This window comes from Bufo bufo, chromosome 7 (assembly GCF_905171765.1).
Source record: "Bufo bufo chromosome 7, aBufBuf1.1, whole genome shotgun sequence".
NCBI classification, from domain to species: Eukaryota; Metazoa; Chordata; class Amphibia; order Anura; family Bufonidae; genus Bufo; species Bufo bufo.
In genome coordinates, this window is record NC_053395.1 from 15386960 (window position 1) to 15399784 (window position 12825).

The window sequence follows — 12825 nt, forward strand, 5'->3', positions numbered from 1 at the left end:
AGCTCGTTCTGGCAGACCCAAAATACGAACATTATTCTTCCTGTTACGGTTCTCAACGTCTTCAGCTCTGGCTTGTAACATCTTAACTTGCTGCTGCAGTTGTCTAGTGTCAGTCTCACCCGCTCGGGTCATGTCTTCCACATCACTTAGGGTCCATTCACACCACCGGCTTGTTTTGCGGATCCGCAAAACACCGGGCCGGCACCCCAATAGAAATGCCTATACTTGTCCACAGCTACGGACAAGAATAGGATATGTTCTATTTTTCTGCGGAGCCACGGACAGGAAGTTCGGGGCCGCAGACCGGAAATGCGGATGCATTTTTTCCGCCCCCATTGAAAATGAATGGGTCCGCACCCATTCCGCATAATTGCGGAACGGATCCGGGCCCAAAGTGCGGACGTCTGAATTTAGCCTTAATCTGTGCTCTACTTCGGTGTTTTTTTCACGTATTTTAGCAAAATCATGCCACAGGCAACTAAGGTCAGACTGAATATGGTTGATTTTTGCGGTAAGAGCTGCTTGACATGTGGCTATTGCCTTCATAATTTGGGAGGCATGTGTTGAGGGTTCCAAAGGATGAGGCTCTCCGTCTCCCTGCTTTGTTTGACTCATTGTACCCATATAAATTTTTGCAACAGATGTCGCAGTTTTGCGGCCCATATGAAAGCCCACAGCTGCTGCCGCAATGGAGTTTAAGTAGAGAAGGCACTTGTAGTGCAGCAAGAAATCTTTATAGGATAGTCCCTAGAATGTCGTACAGTCTATCTGCAGTAGGTAATACAAGAGAAGCCAGACTTATAAGGAGATATAGTATTGGATTTAGAAGGAACAGTCCCTTAGGTCTTGGGTTCTATTCAGAAGTAAGGTGGGCCACTTAAATGCAGACCTGGATGTTTTGCTCACAGTGGCTAGGAGAATAAGACCCCATCAAGATACAGTATCTATATCCAAAAGTCCCTTACTGGGGGGATGCTTTCCTGGGACCCCCCTCCCCTCTCTTCCATACAGCTACTTTCCTTTCCTGCCGGCTCAGAGCAGCGGGCCCGGCGCGTAGCTCCCTGCATCCAAGATGGCGCCCGCCACGTGTCTCCCCTACCGCCTTCACCTCCGTCCCCTACCGCCTTCACCTCCGTCCCCACTTCCCGGGGTCCAGGCACGCTGGGGCTTAGGATGGAGGCACAAAAGGCCCAAAAAATCACTAGGTGATAGCAGGGTAAACGTAGGATGCCGACGGAGCTCTTCACAGTTGCTTCCTCAGGCCTATGGACAGATTTCTGCCTAACGATCGATGATACAGCATGTTGATCTGCAATCATAAAGTGATAGCTACATGCAGAGATGACCATGAGGATGGAAGCAAACAATTATTAATACGATCATTCATCCCCATACAGTTTTCTTTTGTCGGCAGGACATCCTATGTTTATAACAGGGCAATGTTCTGCCAAAAAAGCTGTGATTTTTGCTTGTTTGTCGGGTGATTGGTCAGCAGTAGAACAAACAAACATCTGGTGAACGTTGCTTTCACAGTATGGTAGGACTGGGGTTCTTTGGACCCACCAGAGGAATTTATTCTCAGGGACCAACCCTCATATATCATAAATATAGTTTAAAGGGTCTTGATTCAAAGAAATAGACCCTCGTGGCAAATTGTTGTCTCCAAAGGCAGCACCAAATATTTTTTTTCTTTTGGGTCCTTTTTGATATCAGAGCCTAGGCCCATTGGAGGATCCCTTGGTACTCTGGTGGGCCAGTCTGATGCAGACAGGTTAGTCGCTCCAGAGGAAATGATTCTCATCAATAAAGTCTTATAGGTTTTGATTTAAAGAACTAGACCATAGTGGCATTAGCTCCAAAGGTAGCTTTTTTTTCTCCTGGACATTTGAGGCCACTATGATTTCAGATCCTGGGAACACAACGAGGACCTTCTGGTCCTCTGGTGGGCCGGTCAGACACTGCATCACAGACACGGCACATTTTAGTCCATATTGGCTGTTAGAGTTGTTCAAATTACCCACCAGATGATGGATGAAAGATCTTTCTAGGAATGTTCTTTCAAAGAAGGATCTTTTGTCCGGTTATTGCATGAAAATATTAAACCCACCCAACTTTTTTTTCAAATGATAATGGTCTGTGAACGGTTGGCTAAGACGATTGATCACTGTTAAATTTCCACTGATGAACGTAAGTTTTAATTGACATTATCCATTTTTATCCACTAATGTGTATGGCCACCTGTACACATTGTACCTGCCGGGTGGGATAGTAGTCACACCCCTGATTAGCATCTGTAAGAGATACTGAGGGGGGAACTCCGAGACCTCTGTATGTGAGGTTCAGGGTGAACAATGGACATTTACATCCTGATGAGATTCATTCCATCCAGACATCGAACCAAACCCATGGCCCTCCATCCTAAATTCACATGAAATGAAATACTGGATATAAAATATAATACATCACAGTATACGGGCCTTTTACATCATAAGACGAGCCTTTGTATTGTACATTTGTGTGTTTTATTAAGTTCTCCAATGCCTCTCTTTTCTAATGTCCGATCTGCTCTAAAGATATAGTTCTGTTATGGTAATAGCTAATAAGTTTACTTTAGGGACTTCTGTCAGTCTTTTTTATGGTAGGAGGTGTATGAATGTTGTTATTATTATCATTATTATTATCATGTTCCTCTGCCACCAACCGACCCAGAAGTGATATAATAATGAAAGCAATGTACGGAGCCGTGTAGTTCTGGCTCCTGAGCTACAAGGTGATAGCTGAACGGCAGGGAGTCAGACCTCGCCAATCTGATATGGGTGGCCTACCCTGAGGATAGACAATCAGTGTCAAAACCCTGGACAACCTCTTTAACAGAGGTTCACATGATGAGACTCCTCTTCTCCTCCTTCAATACACCTTCATATTTAAAACTTCAGTTTTCTAATTTCAACTTCTAGTTTTTCATTTTAGACCTTGATCACATGAAATGGAACTCAGTGGGAATGTCTCCTGTGGGCATTTTACCATTGTCTAAATCACTTCCTTTCATTAAGAGGGGGTGGGGATGGGAGGGGTTAATTCTTCTTAAGAAACCTCATGCCCTTCTTATGTAAATCCTTCCTATTTAAGCTTTCGATTCCTGCTCCTCCATACCACAATGGCGTCTGCTGATCTGAGGGCCGAGCTGGACTGCTGTATCTGCCTGAGCCTCTATACAGATCCTGTATCCCTGAGATGTGGACACAACTTCTGCCGCTGGTGTATTGTGAGTGCGCTGGATGCACAGGAGGCAGCTGGAGTGTATTCCTGTCTTGACTGCAGAGAAGAATATCTGGAGCGTCCGGCCCTGGAGAAGAACAGGAAGCTGGGGAACATAGTGGAGCGTTTCTTATCTGCTCAGCCTGATATGGAGGAGACCGGGATCTTCTGTACTTACTGTACTAAGTCTCCTGTACTGGCTGTGAGGACATGTCTACATTGTGAGGCCTCGTTCTGTGAAAAACATTTAAGAAGACACAGTAAGTCATCAGAACATACTTTGGTTGAACCTACTGTTACCCTGGAGGACAGAAAATGCTCCACACACAAAGAGGTTCTGAAATATTACTGTCCGATGGACGCCGCCTGTATCTGTGTGTCCTGCTGGGTGGCTGGAGACCACAAGGGACATGACGTAAAGCTACTGGACGTGGCCTCCGAGAAGGAGAAAGATAAACTTAGATCTGTGATTGAGAAAGTGAAGTCTGAGAGAGAAGAAGCTGGAAGAAGAGTCCAGAATCTAAAGGATCATAAGACAGAAGAGGAAGAGAAATCAGTCAGATTCGCTGAGAAAGTCACTGGTCTTTTTACTGATCTCAAGGAGAAGCTGGAGGATCTAGAAAAGAGAATCCAGGGTGAGATTTCCAGACAGATGGAGCAGGTGTCACTCTCAGTCTCTGATCTGGTGGAACAGGTGGAGCTACACAAAGATGAGCTGACCAAGAAGATTAATCAATTTGAAGGATTATTTAATTTCACAGATCCACTGACTTTCCTAAAAGAAAATGTAAACAGTGTTGACATCAGTGATAGGAGCTGTGATGTCGTCGGTGATGTAAGAGACGCTCAGTGTCTGGGTGAAGACTTAGTCTCACAGATATTACACAGAGGACTGTTACACTTTGCCAAGAATCTTACTGATATGAAGAAGAAGAGACAGTTCCCAGTGATGGAGAAATCCGACGTACTGCTGGATATAGACACGGCTCAGAATAAGATTAATATATCACGGGATCTCAAATCTGCGTTTTATACCGCGACATCACAGGACAGACCCGATGGGCCCCAGAGGTTTATATCCTGTCAGGTTTTAAGCTCCAGAAGCTTCTCCTCTGGAAGACATTACTGGGAGGTGGATGTGAGTCGGGCAGAGAAATGGATCATTGGAGTGGCCGAGGAAAGTCTGGAGAGGAAGGTTCATGGAAATGAATCCTTTATTGGTTGTAATGAGAAATCCTGGGGTTTGATGTTAATTAATGGTTTTGGTGTGCGTCATAACAATACCTATAAGCCGCTGGTGTCCGATTCTTCAGTGAAGGTTGTCGGGGTCTATCTGGACTATGAGGCCGGGCGTCTGTCCTTCTATCAACTGTGTGACCCCATCAGACACTTACACACCTTCACAGCCTCCCTCTCCGAGCCGCTCTATGCCGCTTTCTCTCTGTATGAAAATTCCAGTATTAGAATCACGAAATAAAAGTAAATGATGTTTTAAAGTGAATCTTTGCCTTTTATTATCCTTTGTGTGAGATATAACACTTACTATTAGCTGCTGGACCATGCACGCATCTCTCCCTATACTGCTCCTCTCCTCATAGAGCGGTGTGCTCTCCATAGAAGTCCAGGCCCCATTCCTGAGTGGAGCAGGTCCCAGAGGTGAGACCCACATCTATCAGACATTAATGGCATATGCTGTCAATATGCCATAAATGTCCAGGTGGGAACTCCAATAGAGTACCAGCCCGTCCGGGTGCTACATTCATTTCAAGTGACTGTTGGGGGTACAGGGGCCTACGTTCTAATGATGGTTTGGGGTCCTCGCAGTAAGACCGTCATGGATCTAATAATTATCCCCTATCATGTGGTTTTTCTGCTCGTCAGAGGAGGTGAGAGCTGCCTTTCCATGCAGCAATCACCTTCACTACATGGAGGATACTGCAATTGCTCTTCTTCATACAGATTCATTGTTCCCGGGCAGCAGATTGCAGCTCACACGGTACGATCTGCTGCCCGGAAACCATGATCTAGTCTGCTGCATAAACAATGTATTTACTTGGTAAACAAGCATTTGCTCATTGAGCGATCCGTGGAATATTACATGGGTTGATTATCGGGAACGAATGTCCTGTGTATATCCGCCATTAAAAATGCTCTCAGACACTGAATAGTAAAAATGATCGGCCCTTGTTATGGGTGGACAATCTCCCTGTGTTATAAAAAGACCCTTAGGTTTCCTTTACATGGACAGATTTCTGCCTGTCAACGAGCTCTGACCTATGATGCAGCATGTCGATTACACGCAGCCATGACTGTGAGTATGGGAGCGATCATACATCCACATACAGTTTTCCATTGTCGGCAGCACATGCCATGTCTACATGAGGCGACGTGTCTTTGCTTGTTTGTCGGGTGATCGGTGGTGTGTGAGCACAGGGCAGTCATCGGGGGGTGCTAATTACCTATTCTGTGGATTATAGGACAATCCCTTTAATGCTTCTATTTTGCATGAAAGAAAAAACTAGTGAAACATGATTAAATGACCCAAGAGCCCAAAATGGGTTGTCCAGTATATTCATATCGATAGCTTATCTTCAGGACGGGCCATCAATATCCGATTGTTGGGGATCTGACACTTCGTATCCCTGCCAATCAGCTGTTACCTTGTAGTTCCGGCATCAGAACCTCACGGTTCCGATGTGCAGCGGGCAGAGCTGGTAACCACAGCATTGTTCCCATTGAAGTAAATGGTAACCTATTCCAATCTGATATGGGTGGCCTACGCTGAGGAGAGACCATCAGTATCAAAACCCTGGACAACCTCTTTAACAGAGGTTCACATGATGAGACTCCTTCTCCTCCTTCAATACACCTTCATATTTATAACTTCAGTTTTCTACTTCTAGTTTTTCATTTCAGACCTTGACCACATGAAATGGAACAAAGTGGGAATGTCTCCTGTGTCTCCTGTGGCTTCATAACAATATCTTTAAGCCGCTGGTGTCCGATTCTCCTGTGAAGGTTGTCGAGGTCTATCTGGACTATGAGGCCGGGCGTCTGTCCTTCTATCAGCTGTGTGACCCCATCAGACACTTACACACCTTCACCGCCTCCTTCTCCGAGCCGCTCTATGGCGCTTTCTCTCTGTTTGAAAATTCCAGTATTAGAATCATGAAATAAAACTAAATGATGTCTTAAAGTGAATCTTTGCCTTTTATTATCCTTTGTGTGAGATATAACACTTACTATTAGCTGTTGGACCATGCCCGCATCTCTCCCTATACCGCTCCTCTCCTCATAGAGCGGTGTGCTCTCTATAAACGTCTGGGCTTCATTCCTCAGAGGAGCAGGTCCCAGAGGTGGGACACACATCCCATACTCCCAGCAGACCCCAGAAATGAACAGAGCAGCCAGTCTGGCATGCGTGCGGCTGCTCCATCCATTTCTATGGGAGGCCAGAGATAGCCGAGTACAGAGCTCAACTATTTTTGGAACTCTCATAGAGTACCTGCCTGTGTGGGTGCTACATTCATGTCAAGAGGCTGCTGGGGGTACGTGGGCCTACATTCTCATGATGAATGGGGGTCTCAGCAGTAAGACCCTCACCAATCTAATAGTTATCCCCTATCATGTGGTTTATCTGCTCGTCAGAGGAGGTGAGAGCTGCCTTTCCATGCAGCAATCACCTCTCCTGTATGGATGTTACTGCAATTTTTCTACCTCATTCATATTTTCTGTTTGTGGGCAACAGATTGCTGCTTAGATGGCACGATCTTCAGGATTTCGTTCCTCTAAGCGTATTAGGGGTGCAATTGAAGGTGGAAAGCATAACCTTTGGCTAGATCCCCCAGAAGAGGTCAACACTTTCCAGAAGATCAGCACTTTCCTGAAATATCCAGAAACCCTTTCAGTGGTATATTGTACCATCTGCCATACACTTCATGGTGATTAGAGCCTGTAGTCATGTAGGCAGCTCTCCATTGTTGGGTGGCATAGGCGTATTTAAGTCTCTTTGCCATTATGAAATATGGAGTTGTAAGACACTGGGTTGTGGGTTTTGCAAGCATGGAGTAAAGCGCTCTAATCTCACCTGCCCAGTGTGGAAGGTAAACGCTGGAACTGGAAGAGTCAATAGAGTTTGAGCAATTAGTTGCCACTAGGGAATATTTCTTTGACCCAAAACCTATTAGACTTTATTGATAATAGAGGGGTTGGACCTTGACAATACTTTCCAATGGTGGGCCCAAGGAACCTGTCTGACTCTGGTTTTAGGTACTAGTAACATTTTCTAGATGGCCAATTTACCACACCCAAAAGTTCAGCTTTATCAAAATTATCTAGGTCCTTTTGGATCTGGGAAATTAGCTGATAATCCTGTAAGAGTCTGGATGAGCAGAGGAGTGCTGTTCCTTCAGTATGGGATTGAAGTGTTTTACCGGAAAAGGATCTGGAGGGATATTAATACCAAAAATTTGTGACTAGGATTTAATTGTGTAGTATGATATTGTACTAACTACTATAATATACGTGATACGTCGCTACTATAGAAATTACTGGGTTATGGAACAGAATTATAATATCATCTGCAAAGTCTAATTGTATGAGTGGTGCTAGCTCCTGGGTTTCCGTCTAGGCTCCTAGGAGAGGAGCAGGTCCCAGAAGTGGGACCCACATCCCATACTCCCTGCAGACCCCAGAAATGAACAGAGCAGCCGGTCTGGCATGCGTGTGGCTGCTCCATCCATTTCTATGGGAGGCCGGAGATAGCCGAGTACAGAGCTCAACTATTTTTGGAACTCTCATAGAGTACCGGCCCGTCCAGGTGCTACATTAATGTCAAGAGGCTGCTGGGGGTATGGGGGCCTACGTTCTCATGATGGGTGGAGGTCCCAGTAGTAAGACCCTCACCAATCTAATAGTTATCCCCTATCCTGTGGGGGATCTGCTCGTCTGAGGAGCTGAGAGCTGCCTTTCCACGCAGCAATCACCTCTCCAGTATGGAGGATACGGAAATTTTTCTTCCTCATTCAGATTTAATGTTTGTGGGCAACAGATTGCTGCTTAGATGGCGCGATCTTCAGGATTTTGTTCCTCTAAACGTATTAAGGATATTGGGGTGCAATAGAAGGTGGAAAACTTAACCTTTGCCTAGATCCCCCAAAAGGAGTCAACACTTTCCAGAAGGTCAGCACTTTCCTGACTTATTCAGAAACCCTTTCAGTGGTATATTGTACCATCTGCCATACACTTCATGGTGATTAGAGCCTGTAGTCATGTAGGCAGCTCTCTGTTGGGTGGCATAGGCGTATTTAAGTCTCTTTGCCGTTATAAAATATGGAGTTGTAAGACACTGGGTTGAGGGTTCTGCAAGCATAGAGTAAAGCGCTCTAATCTCACCTGTCCAGTGTGGAAGGTAAACGCTGGAACTGGAAGAGTCAATAGAGTTGGAGACAATCAGTTGCCACTAGGGAATATTTATTTGACCCAAAACCTTTTAGACTTTATTGATAATAGAGGGGTTGGACCATGACAATACTTTCCAATTGGGGGCCCAAGGAACCTGTCTGACTCTGGTTTTAGGTACAAGTAACATTTTCTAGATGGCCAATTTACCACACCCAAAAGTTTTAAAGATTTATCCAAGTTATTTAGGTCCTTTTGGATCCGGGAAATTAGGTGAGAATCCCGTAAGAGTCTGGATGAGCAGAGGAGTGCTGTTCCTTCAGTATGGGATTGAAGTGTTTTACCAAGAAAACGGAAAAGGGTCTGGAGGGATATTAATACAAAAAAATTGTGACTAGGATTTAATTGTGTAGTATGATATTGTACTAACTACTATAAGTGTGATACATCGATACTATAGAAATTACTGGGTTCTGGAACAGAATTATAATGTCATCTGCAAAGTCTAATTGCATGAGTGGTGCTAGCTCCTGGGATTCCTTGTATGAAGAGATGGCTTCTTATAGTTTCAGCCAGAGGACCTAAGATTAAAGCAAAGATAAGTGGGGAAAGAGGACACCGCCAGGATCTATTCCTATCTGGCTACGGAATGGAGCAACGGATGAGGACAGTACATGGTGTGCTGTCCGCATCTTTTGCAGTCCCATTGAAGTAAATGGATGCGCTCGGATGCAGACCCAAACGATGTTCATGTGCATGAGGCCTAATCGGATGTCCCTAAGTGGGTACCAGTTCACTACTCTACTAAAATGTAGTCATCAGGTGCCGTTCTGAACAATCCCGCACAACTACCTGTGACAATTCTTTATAGATTCTATACATAGGTTATAACTGACACAGACTGAACAACTCGTCCGGTATTGGTGGAAAATGTGTGAATGGAGTCAACTGGAGAGCGTATCATAGCCCTGGTACTGAACAGCCAAAGTTCTCCATTTCTGCTTTGAGTCCTCTGGGGACCAATGTTCGAAAATCAAATATTCTGGGATTCTGCCCTTGTCATCTGAGATGTATGGTCCTCCTCTCTCCAATCTCTATCTAATGTTTCAGCTGCTGCAAACATTATGTCCCAGGATTGTGATTGTGTATGAGCGTAAAATGGTTGGATAATGTCTGCTTTTCATCACCTGCTCTTCTATTCTAGGTTGTTCTAACACCTTTTATTAAAGTTCTAGAGGTTCTCCCGATATATTGTTTGTTATACGCTATTATGTGAATAACGTTTTTCTAGTGAGTTTTCACGTTATACGGCCTCCTGAAATTGTCCTTTATTTAAAGCCCTTTTTGCACTTGAATGGGGCTAACCTATGTCTTCTATGAGCGTTTGTTCCCAATCATAGCCCTGTGTAGACATCCCAACGATCAGCTGCTACGAGCAGAGAATTGTGAGTCGGATCTCTAATGCGGACTTAAAACTGCTCACAATCACTGAACACTGAGAACGATCGCTGCTTGTTAGGGGTAGAGGATATGTTGGTGTAAAAAGACCTTGGGTTCCTTTATATGGACAGATTTCTGCCTAACGATCGATGATACAGCATGTTGATCTGATAGCTACATGCAGAGATGACCATGAGAATGGGAACAAACAATTATTAATACGATCATTCATCCCCATACAGTTTTCTTTTGTTGGCAGGACATCCTATGTTTATAACAGGGCAATGTTCTGCAGTGATTTTTGCTTGTTTGTCGGGTGATTGGTCAGCAGTAGAACAAACAAACATCTGGTGAACATTCCTTTCACAGTATGGTAGGACTAGGGTTTTTTGGGCCCACCAAAGGAAAATATTCTTGGCGCCCAACCCTCATATATAATCAATAAAGTCTAATAGGCCTTGATTCAAAGAAATAGACCCTTGTGGCAAATTGTTGTCTCCAATGGCAGCATCAAATATTTTTTTTCTTTTGGGTTCTTTATGATATAAGAGCTTAGGCCCATTGGAGGATCCCTTGGTATTCTGGTGAGCCAGTCTGATGCAGACAGGTTAGTCGCTCCAGAGGAAATTATTCTCATCAATAAAGTCTTATAGGTTTTGATTTAAAGAACTAGACCATGTCGGTAACACTGACATGGAAAAGGATCTAGGAATTTTAATAAACAGCAAACTAAGCAGCAAAAACCAGTGTCAGGCAGCTGCTGCCAAGGCCAACAAGATAATGGGTTGCATCAGAAGGGGCATAGATGCCTGTGATAAGAACTAAGTCCTACCACTTTACAAATCGCTAGTCAGACCACACATGGAGTACTGTGTACAGTGCTGGGCTCCTGTAAACAAGGCAGACATAGCAGAGCTGGAGAGGGTACAGAGGAGGGCAACTAAAGTAATAACTGGAATGGGGAAACTACAGTACCCTGAAAGATTATCAAAATTAGGGTTATTCACTTTAGAAAAAAGACGACTGAGGGGAGATCTAATTACTATGTATAAATATATCAGGGGTCAGTACAGAGATCACTCCCATCATCTATTTATCCCCAGGACTGTGACGAGGGGACATCCTCTGCGTCTGGAGGAAAGAAGGTTTGTACACAAACATAGAAGAGGATTCTTTACGGTAAGAGCAGTGAGACTATGGAGCTCTCTGCCTGAGGAGGTGGTGATGGTGAGTACAATGAAGGAATTCAAGAGGGGCCTGGATGTATTTCTGGAGTGTAATAATATTACAGGCTATAGCTACTAGAGAGGGGTCATTGATCCAGGGAGTTATTCTGATTGCCTGATTGGAGTCGGGAAGGAATTTTTTATTCCCCTAAAGTGGAGAAAATTGGCTTCTACCTCACAGGGTTTTTTGCCTTCCTCTGGATCAACTTGTAGGATGACAGGCCGAACTGGATGGACAAATGTCTTTTTTCGGCCTTATGTACTATGTTACTATGTTACCATAGTGGCAGGTGATTAGCTCCAAAGGCAGCCTTTTTTTCTCCTGGACATTTGAGGCCACTATGGTATCAGAACCTGGGAACACAACAAGGACCTTCTGGTCCTCTGGTGGGCCGGTCAGACACTGCTCCACAGACACGGCACATTTTAGTCCATATTGGCTGTTAGAGTTGTTCAAATTACCCACCAGATGATGGATGAAAGATCTTTCTAGGAATGTTCTTTCAAAGAAAGATCTTTTGTCCGGTTATTGCATGAAAATATTAAACCAACCCAACTTTTTTTCAAAAGATAATGTGAATGGTTGGCTAATTTCACACGGATGAACTTAAGTTTTAATTGACATTATCCATTTTTATCCACTAATGTGTATGGCCACCTGTACACATTGTACCTGCCGGGTGGGATAGTAGTCACACCCCTGATTAGCATCTGTAAGAGATACTGAGGGGGGAACTCCAAGACCTCTGTATGTGAGGTTCAGGGTGAACAATGGACATTTACATCCTGATGAGAGTCATTCCATCCAGACATCGAACCAAACCCATGGCTCTCCATCCTAAATTCACATGAAATGAAATACCGGATATAAAATATAATACATCACAGTATACGGGCCTTTTACATGGGAAGATACATTATAAGACGAGCCTTTGTATTGTACATTTGTGTGTTTTATTACGTTCTCCAATGCCTCTCTTTTCTAATGTCCGATCTGCTCTAAAGATATAGTTCTGTTATAGTAATAGGCAATTAGTTTACTTTAGGGACTTCTGTCAGTCTTTTTTATGGTAGGAGAGGATGTTATTATTATTATTATTATGTTCCTCTGCCACCAACCGACCCAGAAGTGATATAATAATGAAAGCAATGTACGGAGCCGTGTAGTTCTGGCTCCTGAGCTACAAGGTGATAGCTGAACGGCAGGGAGTCAGACCTCGCCAATCTGATATGGGTGGCCTACCCTGAGGATAGACAATCAGTATCAAAACCCTGGACAACCTCTTTAACAGAGGTTCACATGATGAGACTCCTCTTCTCCTCCTTCAATACACCTTCATATTTATAACTTCAGTTTTCTAATTTCAACTTCTAGTTTTTCATTTTAGACCTTGAAATGGAACTCAGTGGGAATGTCTCCTGTGGCCATTTTACCATTGTCTAAATCACTTCCTTTCATTAAGAGAGGGGGTGGGGATGGGAGGGGTTAATTCTTCTTAAG

General features: G+C 44.1%; 1 protein-coding gene across 1 annotated transcript; it reads left to right on the forward strand.

Moving 5' to 3' along the window:
• The first annotated feature begins 3157 nt into the window (after window positions 1-3157).
• On the forward strand, window positions 3158-4735 carry LOC121008562 (nuclear factor 7, brain-like). The gene has a single exon (XM_040441190.1). It carries the CDS (start codon window positions 3158-3160, stop codon window positions 4733-4735), a length of 1578 nt encoding a protein of 525 aa, XP_040297124.1.
• The last annotated feature ends 8090 nt before the right edge of the window (window positions 4736-12825 follow it).

Bases quoted from the DNA above. Each gene is read 5' to 3' on its own strand.
- LOC121008562 (XM_040441190.1), top strand. From the start codon at position 3,158: ATGGCGTCTGCTGATCTGAGGGCCGAGCTGGACTGCTGTATCTGCCTG.